This window comes from Salvelinus namaycush, chromosome 7 (genome assembly GCF_016432855.1).
Source record: "Salvelinus namaycush isolate Seneca chromosome 7, SaNama_1.0, whole genome shotgun sequence".
Classification (NCBI taxonomy): Eukaryota; Metazoa; Chordata; class Actinopteri; order Salmoniformes; family Salmonidae; genus Salvelinus; species Salvelinus namaycush.
The window spans coordinates 26,399,596-26,422,304 of NC_052313.1; the positions used below are offsets into that span (position 1 = coordinate 26,399,596).

General features: G+C 42.7%; 1 protein-coding gene across 2 annotated transcripts in view; it reads left to right on the forward strand.

Moving 5' to 3' along the window:
- The first annotated feature begins 4,037 nt into the window (after positions 1-4,037).
- LOC120051154 (collectin-12-like) overlaps positions 4,038-22,709 on the forward strand; it is a 61,665-nt gene continuing 42,993 nt past the window's right edge. Inside the window, exons 1-2 of one of the 2 annotated variants that reach the window (XM_038997862.1) lie at positions 4,038-4,447; positions 8,164-8,214. In XM_038997862.1, the coding sequence (XP_038853790.1) occupies positions 4,441-4,447; positions 8,164-8,214 (58 nt within the window). In that variant the 5' untranslated portion in view covers positions 4,038-4,440. Of the gene's footprint in view, positions 4,448-8,153; positions 8,215-22,709 lie in introns of those variants that run through there. The other variant, XM_038997861.1, reaches the window with a different exon arrangement.

Consider the following 22,709-nt stretch of genomic DNA (forward strand, 5'->3'; position numbering starts at 1 on the left):
TGTCACGTGCCGAATACAACCTTACAGTGAAATGCTTACTTACAAGCCCTTAACCAAGAATGCAGTTTAAGAAAAATAAGTGTTAAGAAAGTATTTACTAAAATAAACTGAAATAACAAATAATTAAGGAGCAACAATAAAATAACAGTAGCGAGGCTATATAGAGGGGGTACCGGTACAGAGTCAATGTGCGGGGGCACAGGTTAGTCGAGGTAATTGAGGTAATATGTACATGTACTGTAGGTAGAGTTAAAGTGATCATGCATAGATAATAAACATAAATTAGCAGCAGCGCAAAAATGGGGATGGGGGGGGACAATATAAATAGTCTGATTAGCCATTTGATTAGCTGTTCAGGAGTCTTATGGCTTGGGGGTAGAAGCTGTTAAGAAGCCTTTTGGACCTAGACTTGGCGCTCTGGTAACACTTGCCGTGCGTTAGCAGAGAGAACAGTCTATGACTAGGGTGGCTGGAGCCTTTGGCAATTACAATTTTTTTCTTTCTCTGACACCGCCTGGTTTAGAGGTCCTGGATGGCAGGAAGCTTGGCCCCAGTGATGTACTGGGCCGTACGCACTACCCTATGTAGTGCCTTGCGGTCGGAGGCTGAGCAGTTGCCGTACCAGGCGGTGATGCAACCAGTTAGGATGTGAACAGGTGAACTGGGAGTACAGGAGGGGACTGAGCACGCACCCCTGAGAGTCCCCTGTGTTAAGGATCAGCGTGGCAGATGTGTTGTTACCTACCCTTACCACCTGGGGGACGGCCCGTCAGGAAGTCTAGGATCCAGTTGCAGAGGGAGGTGTTTAGTCCCAGGGTCCTTAGCTTAGTGATGGGCTTTGAGGCCACTATGGTGTTGAACACTAAGTTGTAGTCAATGAATAGCATTCTCACGTAGGTGTTCCTTTTGTCCAGGTGGGAAAGGGCAGTGTGGAGGGCAATAGAGATTGCGTCATCTGTGGCTACAGATGTAAGTGCTACGGGTCGGTAGTCATTTAGACAGGTTACCTTGGTGTTCTTGGGCACATGTACTATAGTGGTCTGCTTGAAACATGTTGGTATTACAGATTCAGTCAGGGACAGTTTGAAAATGCCAGTGAAGACATTTGCCAGTTGGTCAGCGCATGCTCTGAGTTCACATCCTGGTAATCCATCTGGCCCTGCAGCCTTGTGAATGTTGACCTGTTTAAAGTCTTACTCACATTGGCTATGGAGAGTGTGTTCACACAGCCTTCCGGAACAGCTGATACTCTCATGCATGCATCAGTGTTGCTTGCCTCGAAGCGAGCACAGAAGTTATTTAGCTCATCTGGTAGGCTCGTGTCACTGGGCAGCACACGGCTGTGCTTCCCTTTGTAGTCCGTAATAGTTTGTAAGCCCTGCCACATCTGACAAGCATCGGAGCCGGTGTAGTAAGATTCAATCTTAGTCCTGTAATGACACTTTGCCTGCTTGATGGTTCGTCGGAGGGCATAGCGGGATTTCTTATAAGCATCCGGGTTAAAGTCCCACTCCGGCATCTCTACCCTTTAGCTCAGTACGGATGTTGCCTGTAATCCAAGTCTTGCCATAGATTTTTAAGCCGATTTAAGTCAGAACTGTAACTAGGCTACTCAGGAACATTCAATGTCATATTGGTAAGCAATTCCAGTGTATATTTGGCCTTCTGTGTTAGGTTATTGTCTTGCTGAAAGGTGAATTTGTCTCACGGTGTCTGTTGGAAAGCAGACTGAACCAGGTTTTCCTCAAGGATTTTTCCTGTGCTTGGCTCTATTACGTTCCTTTTTTATCCTAAAAAAACCCTAGAACTTGCTGATGACAAGCATACCCATAACATGATGCAGCCACCAGCATGCTTGAAAGTATGAAGAGTGGCTATCAGTGATGTGTTGTGTTGGATTTGCCCCAAACATCATGCTTTGTTTTCAGGACATAATGTTTTATTTTAGTGCCAAATAGCAAACAGGATGCATATTTTGGAATATTATTATTGTATCTTTGTAGTGACTGGGTGTATTGATACACCATCCAACGTGTAATTAATAACTTCACCATGCTCAAAGGGATATTCAATGTCTGCATTTTTTTTACCAATCTACCAATAGGTGCCCTTCTTTGCGAGGCATTTGAAAACCTCCCTGGTCTTTGTGGTTGAATCTGTTTTTTAAATTCACTGCTGAACTGAGGGACCTTACAGATAATTGTATGTGTGGGGTACATAGATGAGGTAGTCATTCAAAATCATGTAAACATCATTGTAGACAGAGTCCATGCAACTTTTTATGTGACTTCTTAACACATTTTTACTCCTGAACTTATTAGGGCTTGCCATAACAAAGGGGTTGAATACTTATTGACTCAAGACATTTAAGTTTTTCAATTTAAATTAATTTCTGAAACATTTCGAAAAACATACTTCCACTTTGACATTATGGGATATTGTGTGTAGGCCAATGACACAAAATCAAATTTGAATACATTTTAAATTCAGGCTGTAAGACAACAAAATGTGGAAAAAGTCAAGGGGTGTGAATACTTTCTGAAGGCACTGTATTTCTAGCCTGGTTAATATGAACCCTCTGTACTGCAAAGAGCCCTGACACAGCAAATGAGGTCCCAACCTCTAAATGAGGCCCAGCAGGAGTCTTGTATATAGACTACCTGCCACTCAACTGCTTTCTATCAGCAAGCCCTGATCTCTACCTGGGCCCTAATACCAACCTGCTGCTCCAATTATGGCCAACAGTAAAATAAAAAATAATAAAAAACAGTTTTGCAGCCCTATGGAAAACACTGGTTGACCCCCTCAAATTATTTCAGACTGGTCTGGAAACCGATACCCTCTGGACTGTGTCATAACCCAAGCCCTTAACACTGAGCCTGGGTTAGGCTTGGTTATGGGCTCTTATCCACAAATAAGAAGATTGAGTCCCAAATGGCACCATATTCCCTATATAATGCGCTATGGGCCCTTGTCAAAAAGGATATGGTGCCATTTGGAATGCACCGGAAGCTTTACGAGGTGATCTGCTGGCTGCTCTTTAAAGCTTGGGGGATTTTCAGTTTTTCCCTGAAATCGATCTGTTTGTAGAATCAGATTGTGACTGAACGCGTGCCAGAGGATCAGCTTGAGTGCGAACACCAAGGGAGTGTGCTGCAAAACACATGCATGCATGCACCCGCAACAAACACCCCCCCACACACACATAAGCACACGCACACACACATACACAATTAATGCTTTGTTCAATGTGGACTGAAGCGCCAAACGTCGTTGACTCCATATTACTTTGGGGCGTTTTAGACAAAACCCGAAACGCTGTGTGTACTAGTATCCCATTGACACTCAGTAAAACATGTGGCTTTAAGATAAGATAAAATATACTAATTGCCTTGATGTCCTAATTAGCCTGAGAAGACCCTGTGTATTTGATCAGTGAACTGCATCTGCAGGGCAATGACATTTCAGGGGCCACAAACCAAAGAGGGTAAGGTCTGTGTTCGGGTTCCCATTAGGCTGAATAAAATGGTCTTGCATTCCTAGCAACATTCCCAGCTGTGATAGTAGTAACTTCTCTCAAGGGTGATAATAGTTATTGGTGGTAGTGGAAACATACAACTTTATAAAAGAGTGGATGGATGGATTTTGAACATTCCAACTGTTTTGTCTAATATCCTATAAATACTACTTGAAGTGAGGAAGAATGCACCCAAAAATGCAGTGCACTGTCTAATGTCCCAGTCTGGTCCAGTGATGTTGGTTGAGCCCCCTCCGCAACCCCTTTGAAATGGTCTTTAATGAGTACCACATTTTTCACCCAGAGGACGCGATTGCCATCAAGCCAGTAATCTAATCTCATCTCCTGCTAGCAGCTCCACAAGGGTCTCAGAGTTCGCGCTGAAAGGCATCCTCACCTTTTCCCCTTTAAGGAGTGCGAGGAGTGGGGGGGGAATCGGACAGATGTAGAACACACGTGGTTTGCTGCTAGAACGGGGCTCCAGACGCGGGACTTCCTTTGGCTTTGACATTTTTGTGGGTTTGTGATTGTGGCAGGCGCAGCGTACTGGAAAGAAGACATCAACAACCTAACACCATAGCCACGGGTGCATTTTACAGAGCTACACAAAATATTACGAATACGTGAACTTGTAACTTTCTCTCCCACGCACGCTACACATTTTATTCAACTATGTATGCAAATAACGGAACAATGACATTCTAACGGGAGGTTCGGGATGAACAAATAGCCTAACGGAGCGGTTCGTGCGCAATCATTACATTTTGCAGTTGGGGGAGCTGAACTTTTTGTGTACACGTTTAGTTTTCTGTTCTCCAAGCAACTGATTCAAATCTGCCCGGTTGGACGGAACTTTGAGATGCGCTAAAAGTGACATAGAGACTCTCATCTCTTCTACACTCCTAACATATTTATATAACGCCATGAAAGGTACAGTATGTGTTATGCACAGTTACGTTCATCTTAAAATTGAGTTTTGAGACATTTTGAAGTCGTAGCTAATCTATGATTTCGATGAATTCACGGTTTTCTGTATATGTGAGCGTGCGTGCTTATTCGTGCGTTGGGCTGTGTTGCACATCTGGATGAGTTGCCCGTGGTGTGGCGTTCAGATGCGTTGTGAAATGACTTGGCCTTTCTCCGCCAGTCGCATCATTCTCTATAGTTGGACAATGAGAGAGTGGCTGTCTTTGTTTGATCATTTGGTCCTTGGTGATATGCCCTACATGTATGATAGCAGTGATATTTTTTGGTCTAGGCTGCAGTAACATTATTAAAGTGAAATTTGAACCATATTTTACGCATGGAAGTGTATTTGCGTATTTGATTCTTTTTTTGTGTTTTACATGGATCTGTCATTTTCTTTTTATTTATCGATGTATTCCATTATATAGTTATGTTATAGTTATGTTAACTCCCCTGCGAAACACCGTTTTGTTATCTTACCTGTGCGAAATAAAACTTAACACCATAGATGGTCTACTCAGATAGATGTGTCTCTCAAATTCAAAAGTGATCAGGGAACAATATCACTGTAACAATTGCTGTAAGTTTCCAGCAAAAGATGTACATAGACCTACTGTAATTCTATATTACAGTACAGTACTGTAAAGAGCAATGCATTATGGGGGCTCAATTTGTGCCATATGCAAAAATTGCTCTGCCATTTCCTAGTTGCTAAAATTTGACTAGTTTGGTTAATTTCAATTTATGTGACAAAACAGGTATAGTGTGGAGAATCATTGTACCATCTAAACCGCTGTGGAATATATTTTCAATAACCAAAAATATTGTATTTTCAGCTGTTTGAAGCTGGGGTACTAAACCGAAAGTCATTTAAGAACGGGAAGCAAAGAAATAGTGCACATAGAACAGATCTACCACTTCTTAGACTTGCTTTTAATGCAAATTACATATCTATAACTCACATTTTTATTTGAATTCGGTCAGGTCACCCAGAAAGTTACATATTGCAGCTTTAACCATAAAGTACTGTATTGCTATGTTGTTGTATATTTATTGCAGCATTCTTTAAATTATGGTGAATTTAAAAAAAATTGTTGTGGGACTGGAAAGACTCGCAAGCTCAACATATTTTTTAGGCGTGACTTGTAAGTGGCTATACTGTATTTGGCGCATCCGTTAGTGAGAATGCTGTAGCAATTGAACTGATATGTGGTCGAAGTTCCCTAATCATTCAATGTGTAAAGGGGACAGATCAGAGTGGCAGCAAGTCTTAAACCTTTACTGGTTGAGTTTTTTGCCTTTTGGTCTGATTGGCGCTGTAATCACAGCCAGTTTGGAAGTCTTTGCAAGCGATATAAAACAACAAATATTCATAAATATTCTGTACTGTACAAATGCCTAGCAGCCAACCTGTTTGCACCAGTCCCATGTAATTACAGTAAAATACCAATATTACGATTACAGTAGCATTTACTTTCTTATAGTATAGTAGGCACATTTTAAAGTATTATACTGTATCGTTGCTCGGATATTACAGTAACTTACAGGACACTGGTGGCAAGTCACTGTGAATATTACAGTAACGTGCTTTGCACTAGCCAGAGATGGGCAAAGATACATCAAAAGGTACCTTAATACAAATTCAAAATACCTTGAAGACCAATGTATCCTTAACTACAACAACATTCTCAGTAACTTTTTACTTGCTATTACTGTGATAGGTTTTTTATTTCATCAACGTCATTTAGCACACACTCTTATCCAGAGTGACTTACAGTCAGTGCATTGAACTAAGGAAGATCAACAAGAACATATCACAATCATGCCAAGTTAAAAGATGATGTTACCATGACCGAAAATGTTGTTGTACTTAAGCGAGCACCTTGCAAGTTTATTTTTGTATTAGACAATACAAAATACATGTATTCTTATTAAACTGTTACAAAATACATACATTGTAGATCAGGCCAGTGAAATACAAATTACAAAATAGGTATTGTAAATATGGAAATACCTATATCAAATACATGTAACAGAAATACTGCCTATCGTTGGCACTAGCTGCCTGGGCTGTAAATCTGCAACAGTTTACTAACCACTGTGCTTCCAGTAAATCATTGTAAATTCGAGAAATACAGCATGTTGCTGTAGTCAGGTGGTCCAGTAATATGCTGTAAATTTGTGTTTCAGTAAAGGTCATGTAAATCTACAGTAATTTACTGGCCTCTGTGCTGCCAGTAATTTACTGTACATTTACAGTAACCTACTAGCTACTCTGCTGCCAGTAATTTATTGTAAAAAATTACAGGAAATGTCTTACAGTGTAGAACATCTCATATGTCCATTTTGGACCACTCTGTCACACAGGTTGCATCCCAAATGGCGCCCTATTCTCTATGTAGTGTACTACCACCATCCTCAACCTCCTTCTCCCCTCCCCCCCACACTGCCCCGAGTCAAAACTGCATCTCTCCCTCTCTTACATCTGCTATCCATTATCAGTGATGTTCTTATCTTTCTGCAGCCTCCCTGCGCTGGCTTCTAGTGTAGTGGAGTACAGTGTAGTGTGGCAAAGTGTAATTAGGGTTTAAAGTCAACAACCCAGAGAAACCACAGCTTGTGGCTTTTACAGGCCCGAGTCCTCCTGTCTCCTTTCCACATAGAACGAGGCATTTGATGGGGAGTTATAGCCTCTATAACATACCATGACGATAAAGCTATGTGCTGAGTAAGGCCTATATATCCGCCGCAGAGAGAAAGGCATTTGTGTAGTATCCTGGGCTGCAGCAAATGCCTGTTGGAGTCCTGCATCCATTTGGTTACCTGGGTTACGTCTCAAATGGCACCCTATTCCCTTTATAGTGCACTACATTTGACTAGAGCCATGTAAGTCCTGGTTAAAAGTAGTGCACGACGGGGGAAAAGGGTGCCGTTGTGGACACATCCCTGGTGCTGCGTAATTCTTCAGACATGCCGGAAGTATCATATTATAAATATTCTGTGTCCGTTTAACTTTTATCACATACACTGGATTCACTGTGAAACACGGAGTGCTAAAGTGTGTACATATAACAGTCCCTCCAGGATCTGGCCATTTCTGTTGTGATAGTTGAGGCTGAAAATGCTTGATTATATTACAAGGTCTCTCAACCAGAGAGAACCATGGTAACAGAACAGTTATGGCGAGAACATTCTGTCCTGACCTTTGCTGAGGTGGGGTGGGGTACTCATTCCTCTGGCGAGTTGATATATTCAGAGTGTCAAATGTCCCCATTTAGTGCACTACTTTTGACCAGGGCCCATATACTATAGTAGTATAGAACCCTATATAGTAAGTAGGGTGCCATTTGGGATGCAGTAATATGAAGGTTTATAGAGAGATTATATTTAGTTGATCATTTAAAACACAATACAACCACATCACAATGCATTTAAAATCATTGAGGGTGACACAAAAAAAGTAAAAACAATGTATTTCCATTGTGGTAAATGTAGTGACACTGTTATCACCCCACGCAGTTGATTTCAGTGTGTGATGTGACTGTACCATATTCTTGATCTATATGGAGTTTTTGTTCTGGAACCAATGGAGTATAGGCTACACGGTTAATTTGTTGCCGTGTGTGATTTTTCTCTCAGACCTCATGGTAACACATATGTCTCTGTTGTCATGCCCACAGACGATTTTGCAGACGAGGAGGAAGTACAGTCTTTTGGATACAAGAGGTTCGGTGAGTAGAGCACAACTCTCCTTACTGTCTTTACTCCCATCCCCTACTGAGAGAAATAGCAATCTCCCTTATCACCATCGAGTGATACTTTGCATGCGTCTCAGATGGCAACTTATTCCCTATGAAGTGCACTACCCATAGGGCTATGGGTGAAAAGTAATGCATCATATAGGGAATAGGGATAGACACAAGGCAGTCTGTCTCCCCACTGCCTTTGGGTCAGGGGGTCAGTGATGCGTTCCTGTCTGGACCGTGCAGGGTTAAACACAACAGCTCATTCTGGCTGACAGCGTGTGCGATCCAACCCCGCCACTGGTCCAAAAGCAGCAATCACAGCTTGCTTGGGTCAGGATGTCACAACTTCATAAACACACATACACTCATAGATAGACATACACACACCGTGCACACTCACACTCTCAAACATACATACAGAGTAAAAGAGAGAAGAGGGAGACAGAAACACCCCTCCTGAGAGGGAGGGAGAGAGGGAGAGGGAGAGGGAGAGGGAGAGGGAGAGGGAGAGAGAGAGAGAGAGAGAGAGAGAGAGAGAGAGATCACAGCAAAATCACAGTCTAACTGAACAGAACAATCCTCAATCATGAGGCATCGAGGCCGAAGGAACTGCACAATATTAAGAAATGCTATAGATGGAAGGAATGTAGTGTAGAAATCTACCAAAAACAAATTCAATCCCTTTTAGATGACTTCCTGGACAAAACATTTCACTCTATTAGTGAAGATGTAAACTTGGCGTTAGAAAGTGTAAACAGTATATTTGACCTTTCAGCTTCCCTATCAAATAAAAAAAATGCAAGTAGACAACCTAAGAAAATGAAATAAATGACAAATGGTTTGATGAAGAATGAAAAATCTAAAAAAGAAACTGAGAAACCATTCTAACCACAAACATAGATACCCAGAAAACCTGAGTCTACACCTTCACTATTGTGAATCACTAAAACAATACAGAAATACAGTACGGAAAAAGAAGGAACAGCACGTCAGAAATCAGCTCAATGTAATTGAAGAGTCCATAGAATCTAACCACTTCTGGGAAAATTGGAACACACTAAACAAACAACAACATGAAGAGTTATCTATCCAAAACAAAGATGTGTGGATTAACCACTTCTCTAATCTTTTTGGCTCTATAACAAAGAACAAAAAACAAAAACATACATATACATTATCAATTGCAAATCTTAGAATCAGCTTTTAAAGACTACTAGAACCCACTGTATTCTCCAATTACATTGAATGAACTACAGGACAAAATACAAACCCTCCAACCCAAAAAGCCTGTGGTATCCTACATGAAATGATCAAATATACAGACCACAAATTCCAATTGGCTATACTTAAGCTCTTTAACATCATCCTCAGCTCTGGCATCATCCCCAATATTCAGAACCAAGGACTGATAACCCCAATGCACAAAAGTGGAGACATATTTGACTCCAGTAACTACCGTTTGATATGCGTCAACAGCAACCATGGGAAAATCCTCTGCATTATCATTAACAGCAGACTTGTACATTTCCTCAGTGAAAACAATGTACTGAGCAAATGTCAAATTGGCTTTTTACCAAATTACCATATTCACCCTGCACACCCTAACTGACAAACAAACCAATCAAAACAAAGGCAAAGTCTTCTCATGCTTTGTTGATTTCAGAAATAAAATTTGGCATGAGAGTCTGCTATACAAGTTGACGGAAAGTGGTGTTGGGGGAAAAACATACGACATTATAAAATCCATGTACAGAAACAACAAGTGTGCGGTTAAAATTGGCAAAAAACACAAATTTATTTCCACAGGACCATGGTGTGAGACAAGGTTGCAGCTTAAGCCCCACATTCCTCAACATATACAGTTGAAGTCGGATGTTTACATACGCCTTAGCCAAATACATTTAAACTCAGTTTTTCACAATTCCTGACATTTAATCTGAGTTAAAATTCCCTGTCTTAGGTCAGTTAGGATCACCACGTTATTTTAAGAATGTGAAATGTCAGAATAATAGTAGAGAGAATTATTTATTTCAGCTTTAATTTCTTTCATCACATTCCCAGTGGGTCAGAAGTTTACATACACTCAATTAGTATTTGGTAGCATTGCCATTAAATTGTTTAACTTGGGTCAAACGTTTCGGGTAGCCTTCCACAAGCTTCACACAATAAGTTGGGTGAATTTTGGCCCATTCCTCCTGACAGAGCTGGTGTAACTGAGTCAGGTTAGTAGGCCTCCTTGCTCGCACACGCTTTTTCAGTTCTGCCCACAAATGTTCTATAGGATTGAGGTCAGGGCTTTGTGATGGCCACTCCAATACCTTGACTTTGTTGTCCTTGCCATTTTGCCACAACTTTGGAAGTATGCTTGGGGTCATTGTCCATTTGGAAGACCCATATGCAACCAAGCTTTAACTTCCTGACTGATGTCTTGAGATGTTGCTTCAATATATCCACATAATTTTCCTGCCTCATGATGCCATCTATTTTGTAAAGTGCACCAGTCCCTCCTGCAGCAAAGCACCCCCACAACATGATGCTGCCACCCCCGTTCTTCACGGTTGAGATGGTGTTCTTCAGCTTGCAAGCTCCCCCTTTTTCCTCCAAACATAACGATGGTCATTATGGCCAAACAGTTATATTTTTGTTTCATCAGACCAGAGGACATTTCTCCAAAAAGTACAATCTATGTCCCCATGTGCAGTTGCAAACCGTAGTCTGGCTTTTTTATGGAGGTTATGGAGCAGTGGCTCCTTCCTTGCTGAGCGGCCTTTCAGGTTATGTCTATATAGGGCTAATTTTACTGTGGATATAGATACTTTTGTACTTGTTTCCTCCAGCATCTTCACAAGTTCCTTTGCTGTTGTTCTGGGATTGATTTGCACTTTTCGCACCAAAGTACGTTCATCTCTAGGAGACAGAGCGCGTCTTCTTCCTGAGCGGTATGACACCTGTGTGGTCCCATGGTGTTTATACTTGCGTACTATTGTTTGTACAGATGAACGTGGTACCTTCAGGCATTTGGAAATTGCTCCCAAGGATGAACCAGACTTGTGGAGGTCTGCAATTACTTTTCTGAGGTCTTGGCTGATTTCTTTTGATTTTCCCATGATGTCAAGCAAAGAGGCACTGAGTTTGAAGGTAGGCCTTGAAATACATCCACAGGTACACCTCCAATTGACTCAAATTATGTCAATTAGCCTATCAGAAGCTTCTAAAGTCATGACATCATTTTCTGGAATTTTCCAAGCTGTTTAAGGCCACAGTAAACTTAGTGTATGTAAACTTCTGACCCATTGGAATTGTGATACAGTGAATTATAAGTGAAATAATCTGTCTGTAAACAATTGTTGGAAAAATTACTTGTGTCAAGCACAAAGTAGATGTCCTAACCGACTTGCCAAAACTATAGTTTGTTAACAAGAAATTTGTGGAGTGGTTGAAAAACAAGTTTTAATGACTCCAACCTAAGTGTATGTAAACTTCCGACTTCAACTGTATATCAACGCATTGGCGAGGGCACTAGAAAAGTCTGCAGCACCCAGCCTCACCCTACTAGATTCTGAAGTCAAATGTTTGCTGACGATTTGGTGCTTCTGTCCCCAACCAAGGAGGGCCTACAGCAGCACCTAGATCTTCTGCTCAGATTCCGTCAGACCTGGACCCTGACATTAAATCTCAGTAAGACAAAAATAATGGTGTCCCAAAAAAGGTCCAGTTGCCAGGACCACAAATACACATTCCATCTAGACACTGTTGCCCTAGAGCACACAAAAAACAATACATACCTCGGCCTAAACATCAGCGCCACAGGTAACTTCCACAAAGCTCTGAATGATCTGAGAGACAAGGCAAGAAGGGCCTTCTTTGCCATCAAAAGGAACATAAAACTCAACATACCAATAGGATCTGGCTAAAAATACTTGAATCGATTATAGAACCCATTACCCTTTATGGTTGTGAGGTCTGGGGTCCTCTCACCAACCAAGTATTCACAAAATGGGACAAACACCAAATTGAGATTGCATGCAGAATTCTGCAAAAATATCCTCAGTGTGCATCATAAAACACCAAATAATGATTGCAGCAGAATTAGGCCGATACCCACTAATGATCAAAATATAGAAAAGAGCCGTTAAATTCTACAACCACTTAAAAGGAAGCGATTCCCAAACCTTCCATAACAAAGCCATCACCTACAGAGAGATGAACCTGGAGAAGAGTCCCCTATGCAAGCTGGTCTTGGGCAGTGATGGAAAAATTACCCAGTTGTCATAGAGTAAAAGTAAAGATACCTTAATAGAAAATTACTCAAGTAAAAGTGAAAGTCACCCAGTAAAATGCTACTTGAGTAAATGTCTAAAAGTATTTGGTTTTAAATATACTTAAGTATCAAAAGTAAATGTAATTGCAAAAAGATACTTAATTATTGAAAGCAAAAGTATAAATCATTTAAAATTCCCTATAATAAGCAAATCAGATGGCCACATTTTCAAGTTTTTTTAATTTAACGATAGCCAGGGGCACTCCAACATTCAGACATAATTTATAAACGATGCATGTTAGTCAACCAGATGAGTCCACCAGATCAGAGGCAGTAGGGATGACCAGGGATGCTCTCTTGATAAGTGCATGAATTCGACCATTTTCCTGTCCTGCTAGCCATTCAAAATGTAACGAGTACTTTTGGGTGTCAGAGAAAATGTATGGAGTATAAAGTACATAATTTTCTTTAGGAATGTAGTGAAGTTAAAGTAAAAGTTGTCAAATATATAAATAGTAAAGAAAAGTACAGATACCCCAAAAAACTACTTAAGTAGTACTTAAAATTATTTTTATACTACTGGTCCTAGGGCTCTGTTCACAAACAAACAGACCCCACAGAGCCCCTGGACAGCAACACAATCAGACCCAACCAAATCATGAGAAAACAAAAATATTACTACACATTGGAAAGAATTAAACATAAAAACAGAGCAAACGAGAATGCTATATGGCCCTTAAGAGAGTACACAGTGGCAGAATACCTGACCACTGTGACTGACCCAAACTTTAGGAAAGCTTTGACTACGTACAGACTTGGTGAGCATAGCCTTGCTTTTGAGAATGGCTGCCGTAGGCAGACCTGGCTCTCAAGATAAGACAGGCTATGTGTACACTGGCCACACTTCCTAACCTCCTGCCAAATTTATGACCATATTAGAGAAACATATTTCCCTGAGATTACACAGATCCACAAAGAATTTGAAAATGAATCCAATTTTGATAAATTCCTTTATCTCTTGGTTGAAATGCCACAGTGTATCATGACACAAGGCGAGACCCAGATGTAGACACAGGAGGCAGATGATTGGAGTCTTACAATATTTATTAATCCAATAGGTAAGGCAAGAGAATGGTCATGGACAGCCAAAAGGGTCAAAACCAGTTCAGAGTCCAAAAGGTACCGAAGGGCAGGCAGGATGAAAAGTAGTCCAGAGTCAGGCAGGGTTCAAAACCGGGAAGACTAGCAAAAAGAGACTAGCAAAAGGAGAACGGGAAAAACACACCGGTTGACTTGACTAACATACAAGACAAACTGGCACCGAGAGACAGGAAACACAGGGATAAATACACTGGCGAAAATAAGCGACACCTGGAGGGGGTGGAGACAATCACAGGAACAGGTGAAACAGATCAGGGCGTGACACAGTGTGCCATCACAGCAGCAAGATTTGTGACCTGTTGCCACAAGAAAAGGGCAACCAGTGAAGAACAAACACCATTGTAAATACAACCCATATTTATGTTTATTTATTTTCCCTTTTTTACTTTAACTAGTTGCACATCGTTACAACACTGTATATAGACATAGTATGACATTTGAAATGTCTTTATTCTTTTGGAACTTTTGTGAGTGTAATGTTTACTGTTAATGTTTTATTGTTTATTTCACTTTAGTTTATTATCTATTTCACTTGCTTTGGCAATGTAAACATATGTTTACAATGCTAATAAAGCCCCTTGAATTGAATTGAATTGAGAGACGGAGAGAGAGAGAGAGAGAGTGTACTCCGCCATTGTTCTGTTGATCCAAAGAGTCTGGAGAATGTTGCTTCAGTCCAGAATTAGTCATCCACACATAGTGTGACTCAGGTCCATCAGGGAGCATGGAGTGATGAAGGGAGGAATGATCCCCATGTTTACCCCGGCACCAGTGGAGACGAACTCAAAACTGTGCTAAAACACAATCTCTCTCATCAAAGTGTCACCTGAGAGGAAGCATCCTGTTTGTGTTTGTGTGAGCGCGCTGCATCACGAGACGCCAGCCCTCCACTCATTGGATGTGTCCAAAATGGCACCCTATTCCCTATGTAGTGCACTACTCTTGACCAGAGCCCTATGGAAGTTTAAAGGGTGCCAATTTGGACGCATACGGACTAGACGAGAGCTCTTAGGCAACGAGGCCAAATAGCAAAGGCCAGTTTCGCTTTTACATTTATGTAAATGAACTCTGGACATGTGTAAGGCCTCGTAGGAGCAGAGAAGAGCCAGGCTGAGGAGAGGAGCTGCTGAACTCTGTGCAACCCAACCAGGGAGGGGATTCTGCTCTTGGCCCTGGGAGGACTATGCTAAAAGTAGTGCACTATACAGGGAATAGGGTTTCTATTTGGGACGCAGGCAATGGCAGCTGTTGGCCTGGCCTACCATGCTCTTATAGGCACGTCTCCTCACTCTGGAGCTGTTATTGTACAAAATAACTATTTGCATGATGATCATTAAGTGCAGTGCTTGTAACTTTTAAACTATAGTGTAAATGAACCATTTCTTTTTCTCTATGCCTAGCTTGAGTATTAAACCCCCGAAGCGTAATGTGTTTTCATAGGGTTGTTCACTGCTACATGTAACCGGTGTGTACCCCTCTCCATCAGGTTCAATGGAGAGGGGTGTCTTCTAAACTGCTTAGGGGAGACTCTCAACCGACATTGTACGACTTTACCCCGGAGTTTGGCCTAAAGACATAGACTTTGGTGATTCCAACTATGAGGCCCAAAAATACACTACATGACCAAATGTATGTGCTCGTCGAACATTTCATTCCAAAATCATCGGATTTAATATGGAGTTGGTCCACCCTTTGCTGCAATACCAGCCTCCACTCTTTTGGGAAGGCTTTACACTCACTGCTGTGAGGACTTGCTTCCTTTCAGCCACAAGAGCATTAGTGAGGTCGGGCACTGATGTTGGGCGATTAGGCCTGGCTCGCAGTTGGCGTTCCAATTCATCCTAAAGATGTTCGATGGGGTTGAGGTCAGGGCTCTGTGCAGGCCAGTCAAGTTCTTCCACACCAATCTCGACGAACCATTTCTATATGGACCTCGCTTTGTGCACGGGGCATTTTCATGCAGAAACAGGAAAGAGCCTTCCCCAAACTGTTGCCACAAAGTTGGAAGCACAGGATCGTCTAGAATGTATTTGTATGCTGTAGTGTTAATATTTCCCTTCCCTGGAACTAAGGGGCCTAGCCCGAACCATGAAAAACAGCCCCAGACCATTATTCCTCCTCCACCAACATACAGTACAGTACAGTTGGCACTATGCATTCGGGGAGGTAGTGCTCTCCTGGCATCCACCAAACCCAGATTTGTCCGTCGGACTGCCAGATGGTGAAGTGTGATTCATCACTCCAGAGAACTCATTTCCACTGCTCCAGAATCCAATGGCGGCAAGCTTTACACCACTCCAACCGATGCTTGGCATTGCGCATGGTGATCTTAGGCTTGTGTACGGCTACTCAGCCATGGAAACCCATTTAATTAAGCTTCCGACGAACAGTTCTTGTGCTGACGTTGCTTCCAGAGGCAGTTTGGAACTTGGTAGTGAGTGGTGCATTTTTACCCGCTATGTAGTTCCGCACTTGGCGGTCCCGTTCTGTAAGCTTGTGTGGCCTACCACTTCGCGGCTGAGCCATTGTTGCTCCTAGATGTTTCCACTTTACAAAGGTGACATCCTATGACGGTGCCACGTTGAAAGTCACTGAACTCTTCAGAAAGGCCATTCTACTGCCAATGTTTGTCTATGGAGATGCAATGGCTGTGTGCTCGATTTTATACACCTGTCAGCCACGGGCGTAGCTGAAATAGCCAAATCCACTAATTTGAAGGGGTGTCCACTTACTTTTGTATATATAGTGTAATATACCCTGGCCCCAAAAAATACCTATTCCACTGTGGTACTGGTGTTGTCCTGGTGTTATACTAGGGACATTGTCCTCAAAATGGTATAGTCTGGGATGGGGGTGATTTTACAATACGATGTCTCACTGAAAGTGAAAGGGATGATTGTGAAAGTTTTTCTGTCCCTTTTGTTTACCTTGTCTGTCTCAAGTTGTTTATCAGACTTCCTCCTCGAGTATGTCCTTCCGTTTAACCTCTTTTGGGGAATTCCAGTCATTTTGGGACTACGGCTGGCAATAGTAGTCCGTGTTCTCATGAAATGCAGGCTGATCCGTAAGGCAGGTATTCGCAGAGCATTGAGCCAACCACCTTTTTCGACCTTTTTTCCAGCATATCCAAACTCTCTCAGGACAAGATGGCTGAATTTCAGAGTGAGAGCGAGGAGAGTGAACTCAAGCTTACCTCAGGCATTCTTTCCAGCACAAAGACCTTGGGATCGTCATATTAAAAGCTAGAAGGTGTAATATCAACACACATGTCCCACTAACATTTTGTGACCACATGTTGAAATGTGTATATGTGCTTTTGGTGGAGTCTTGACACAAGTACTGACATATGTGCGGAGTCACCCAGATAACCATTGAACTCTCTTTCTCTTTTTTCTGTGTTCGAAGAAGCCGAACGGATATGACCTTGGGTTTATGCAAAGATACATATTCAACAGATCTTCTTTTTACTGTTTCTCCTTTTGCCGTCTGTCTTTTCCACTTCTCCCTCTCACACACACGCATGGGCTGAGTGAATTCATATGGTATTCCCATCAGTCTCTCCTCTGCCAAATTGAAGCCAGCTCAAAATTACCTCCCTAGTCCTCAAGGTTTCGGACATATTTATTTTTCTGTGGGTGGTTGACATAGGAAGGCCATTAGCTTTTCGGCCGAACCCCCACATCTCCTTTTAAATCTGTGGATAAAGGAGGATTTGTTATGGGCCTTCTTGGCCTTCAATCACCAACCTGGGCATCAATACCTTCAGATCTTCTGCTGCCAGCTACTGATGTGGATGAGTGAGCTCAGTATGACTTTTTATTGGTGGGCTTTCATGTGTGAGTTTCCAGGTACAGGAGAGTAAAGGCTGAGAACAGCCAGAGAAGAACGCGTAGATAAGTAATTGCTGTAAGCAGCTGTCCCGGTGGGTGGACTCCTGGGGCTTGAGGTCTGAGGTCTAGGTTTGAGGGTTTCTCTTTAAACGAGTCCCAAATGACACCCTATTCCCTAGTGCACCGTGAAGGAAATAGGGTGCCATTTGGGATGAAGACTTCTTCTTCTCACACACATCTGGGTTTCTGGAGTCCGCGCCAGGTGTCCTGCGGACGGCGTGAAGTCCAGAGTGTGCTGATCAGTTTCCTGCACTTGTTATGGTTTCACTCCCAGTCGGCACGGCCTGGTACATTCCAGGAGAGCGGTGCGGCTGCGGTGCTGGAGTCAGTGCCCGGGCCCAGCTGTGTCAGCAGCAGCAGTACACCAGCCGTACTGGTGGTTTCACTCCAATGGGATGCACCGCACACATGCCTCCCCTACCCAGCCTCACCCCTTCTCTGACTCGCCCTCTTCCTATCCTCACCATCTCATCTCACGAGTGTCCCTGCCCCACGCTTGGTGAAGTGTGAAAAGGAGTTAGTCAATGTCAGATGACGTTGACGTTGAATGAGGCGTAGCGTGTCACTGAATCCTTCCCATTGATCACAAGGAATTAAGCTGCGTCTTCAATCTGCCCGTGCTACGCAGTGTTAGGCAGCACTATGAAGGAGTGGAATGCACTTTTATGTGGTTTTCTTCCCTTACTGAAGTTCAATCGATCAATCGATCAATCAAACGTATTTCTAAAGCCCTTTTCACATCAGAAGTTGTGGCGTTGCAGTATAACTCCCCTGTCCCCATATTGCTCTCTCTGTTAAAAGCCTATGGTTGGTTTTGATGACCTTTTATTGTTGAAGGAATGCCATAAATGTGCTTACCACGCCCTCTGTCTTCAAGGGGGCGGCAGCGTAGCCTAGTGGTTAGAGCGTTGGACTCTGAACAAGGCAGGTAACCCACTGTTCCTAAGCCGTCATTGAAAATAAGAATTTGTTCTTAACTGACTTGCCTAGTTAAGTAAATAAATAAAAAGGGGTTCATTTGTGCCATAGGGGGCAGAGGGAGTCCCCCAGACTCTTAGGTTGTTACTCTTTCAACGTGTTTATTCTCTCTTCGTCTCTGTTTTTCCCTCTCTTTTAATGTGCATGCTTTTCGCCCGTGATACATTTTGATTGTCCTTTGGTTGTGTTCAAACAGTTTGGAGATGGCTTAATTACATTTACGCTCATTGCATAAGTAAAATATTCCATGGCCATGCCCTCGTTGACACTTTTCCTACGAGAAGATATTTTAAATTCTCAGTGAATGTCAAATCAAATCAAATCATGCGCCGAATACAACAGCAGTGAAATGCTTACTTACAAGCCCTTATTAATTAAAGAGCAGCAGTAAATAACAGTAGCAGGACTATGTACAGGGGGTACCGGTGTCAATGTGCGGGGCGACCGGTGTTGAGGAAATGTAGGTAGAGTTATTAAAGTGGCTATGCATAGATAATAACAGAGAGTAGCAGCAGCGTGGGGGGAGGGGGGGGGGGGGCAATACTCTTCCACAATGAAGTTTAAAAAATGATGAGGATAACTCTTTGACATAGCGAGAACCAACAGAGCGAAAGAGATGAAAGAGAGCCAGGCCAATGTTTCGATTGGCTCGCTCGTGGTCAAACCCTACTAGTAATTACACACATCTTAAAAGACGTTTTAAACCAACCGCTTCACAATACATACATTTTGCATAGTCAGACTCTGAGTCTCTGAAACCAGAAAACTAAGACACAGGATTGACCTGAGGGGCCAAAACTACACACTTAACCTGACCGGACCGGGTGACCACGTGACTGCGTACGTACGGTCATCCACCTGTGCACCTCCTGGTGAACAGCAGTGAAAGCAGGGAGAGATGGGAAGGGAAAGTACTTATGGAAGTCACCCAGGGACACGGCTACAAACCTGAGGCTCAACCTTGCAAAACCTTCCTGCAGGCCAGAGAGAAAAGAGAGGGAGAAGAGTATGAGAGAACAGAAGAAAGAAGGAGAGAGAGAAAAAAGAGAAAGAGGAGAGAGAGAGCCAGTGGATGAAGAATGAGTAAGAAAGAGAGAAGGAAGGAGAGAGAAAGAGAAACAGAGTGGATGTTTAGTTAGCGGAGGGGGGTGGAAAACCATAAATCTCTAGCTGAAAGACCGAAGCATAAAATGTACAACCAGTCGTTAAAGAGAACAGGACAAGTTCTTAATTCCACATCTCCGGCTCAGTGCAAAATATTTGAGGTTGTCTTACGTATTCCTTTCTCTGTCCGGAGAATAAACCAATACGAGTAAGAAGCTGAGGCTGAGGCCCTCATGGAGCCACAGTCAGGATGTATACAAGGACGTACCTGCTCTGGTAAAGGAGAATCCTACACCCGTAGAGAGACAGAGGGATGGGAGAGAGAAAGAAGCATGGGGGGAATGACAGAGGGATGGGGAGAGAGATAACATTGATGGGGAGTATGAGCAAGAAGAACAAGAGGTGTTGAGAGGGAGTGGGGGGCTCAACCCGGGAGAGAGGAAGGGAGTGAAAATGAAGAGTGAAGACAAGTTGAAGGAAAACAGGGCTGATGAAAGACAGGAGCAGGAAGGGAAAAGGGAGCTCTTTGTGGGGAGATAAGAATGTCCAATATCTAGTTACACTGTGTGTGTGTGTGTGTGTGTGTGTGTGTGTGTGTGTGTGTGTGTGTGTGTGTGTGTGTGTGTGTGTGTGTGTGTGTGTGTGTGTGTGTGTGTGTGTGTGTGTGTGTGTGTGTGAAGGAGTGAGTGTTCTTCCCTACTCGGGGAGATTCAGCTGATATGTTGATATGAAGCATGACCTGCAGATCATTTGTCCATTCACATGTTGCAACTCCTATACACAGTTCTTACATGTCTAATTCTAAGCTATGATGTGTAGCTACATTGATATGGACAGTGATGTGCTGGCTATTTTCCTTCAATGGCTAAATAGCGTTAAAGCGACCCTTGTTTTTAATATTTTTATCATCTTTTTTATTATCTTTCATGACATACTTTGGCTTTCTTTTCTCATGCATTCACGTTCTCCCTCAGACAGACACGCTCTCCAGACAGTCATAACTTACTCCTATCGATTTGGAATCTCCCATGACGATCGGAAACCAGGCAAGAGTGCCAAGTGAAAAATGGCCTAATATCATAAAGGACATTAATCTTTTCTTTCCAGAGAGACCTCCACCCATGGGCTCATCACCAAATCAGAGGCTGCATCTGAACGGGTTCCCTATTCCCTATAGAGTGCACTACTTTTGACCACAGCCCTATGTGCCCTGTTCAAAGTCGTGCACTACACACGGAGTAGTGTGCCACTTGGGACAGAGCCTTCATACCAAAACATTGATCAAAATATTGTAGGTAGAAGACAACAGTGAGTAGAAAAACAGATTTCTTGGGTCCAGAGACTATCAATTTTGGCAAAAACAAGGTTGAAAGGTTTTCATAGATTTGGCACCCTTTGTCTCCTGTACAACCAAAATGGCCACCAAAAGCATTAGAATAAGCTTATCTTTTGCTCCTTCAGCAGAATTAAGGAGTAGGTGGTGTTAATTGAGGCGTCAAAGTGAAGATTTGGAATTTAGGGTGAACAGTGATTTTTTTTGCCAGAGTAACACATTAAGCTGATGCTTAAACCTGATTTAAATTGAATTTGGTAATCCAGAGTGTCAGTGACTCTGGCTCACCTGTCTGTGAGGAAATGCAGCTTCCCCCTACACACGCACATACGCACACACACACACACACACACACACACACACACACACACACACACACACACACACACACACACACACACACACACACACACACACACACACACACACACACACACACACACAGCGAGACACAGGCACATGCACACATGCATGAATGCACGCACACAAACACACACACACAAATGCAAGAACACACACACACACCATAATATCCCCATCGTGTCCTTGGACTGACCCATGTACATCGATTTTCTTCTTTTTGAATTAGGTTCAATATTGCCTCCTTATGAGAACCATTTTAGAGGTTTTCCACGCAGGGGATCTGTATCTCCCAAAATGTATTTTAAAATAGCAAGTACACTCAACAAAAATATAAAGGCAACATGTAAAGTGTTTCATGAGCTGAAATGAAAGATCCCAGGGACAATAAAAGGCCACTCTAAAATGTGCAGTTGTGTCACACAACACAATGCCACAGATGTCTCAAGTTTTGAGGCAGCGTGCAATTGGCATGCTGACTGCAGGAATGTCCACCAGAGCTGTTGCCAGAGAATGTAATGGTAATTTCTCTACCATAAGCCGCCTCCAACGTCATTTTAGAGAATTTGGCAGTACGTCCAACCGGCCTCACAACCGCAGACCACATGGATGGCATTGTGTGGGCGAGCGGTTTGCTGATCTCAATGTTGTGAACAGAGTACCCCATGGTGGTGGTGGGATTATGGTATGGGCAGGCATAAGCTATGGACAATGAACACAATTGCATTTTATCGATGGCAATTTGAATGCACAGAGATACTGTGATGAGATCCTGAGGCCCATTGTAGGGCCATTTATCCGCCACCATCACCTCATGTTTCAGCATGATAATGCACGGCCCCATGTCGCAAGGATCTGTACACAATTCCTGGAAGCTGAAAATGTCCAAGTTCTTCCATGGCCTGCATACTCACCAGACATGTCACCCATTGAGCATGTTTGGGATGCTCTGGATTGATGTGTACGACAGCGTGTTCTCGCCAATATCCAGCAACTTCGCACAGCCGTTGAAGAGGAGTGGGACAACATTCCACAGGCCACAATCAACAACCCGATCAACTCTATGCGAAGGAGATGTGTCGCGTTGCTTGAGGCAAATGGGGGTCACACCAGATACTGACTGGTTTTCTGATCCACGAAGGAGATGTGTCGCGTTGCGTGAGGCAAATGGGGGTCACACCAGATACTGACTGGTTTTCTGATCCACACCCCTAACTTTTTAAGGTATCTCTGACCAACAGATGCATATCTGTATTCCCAGTCAGGTGAAATCCATAGATTAGGTCCTAATGAATTAATTTCAGTTGGCTGATTTCCTTATATGAACTGTAACTCAGTAAAATCTTTGAAATTGTTGCATGTTTTTGTTCAGTATAGAAGCCTATTACACTTG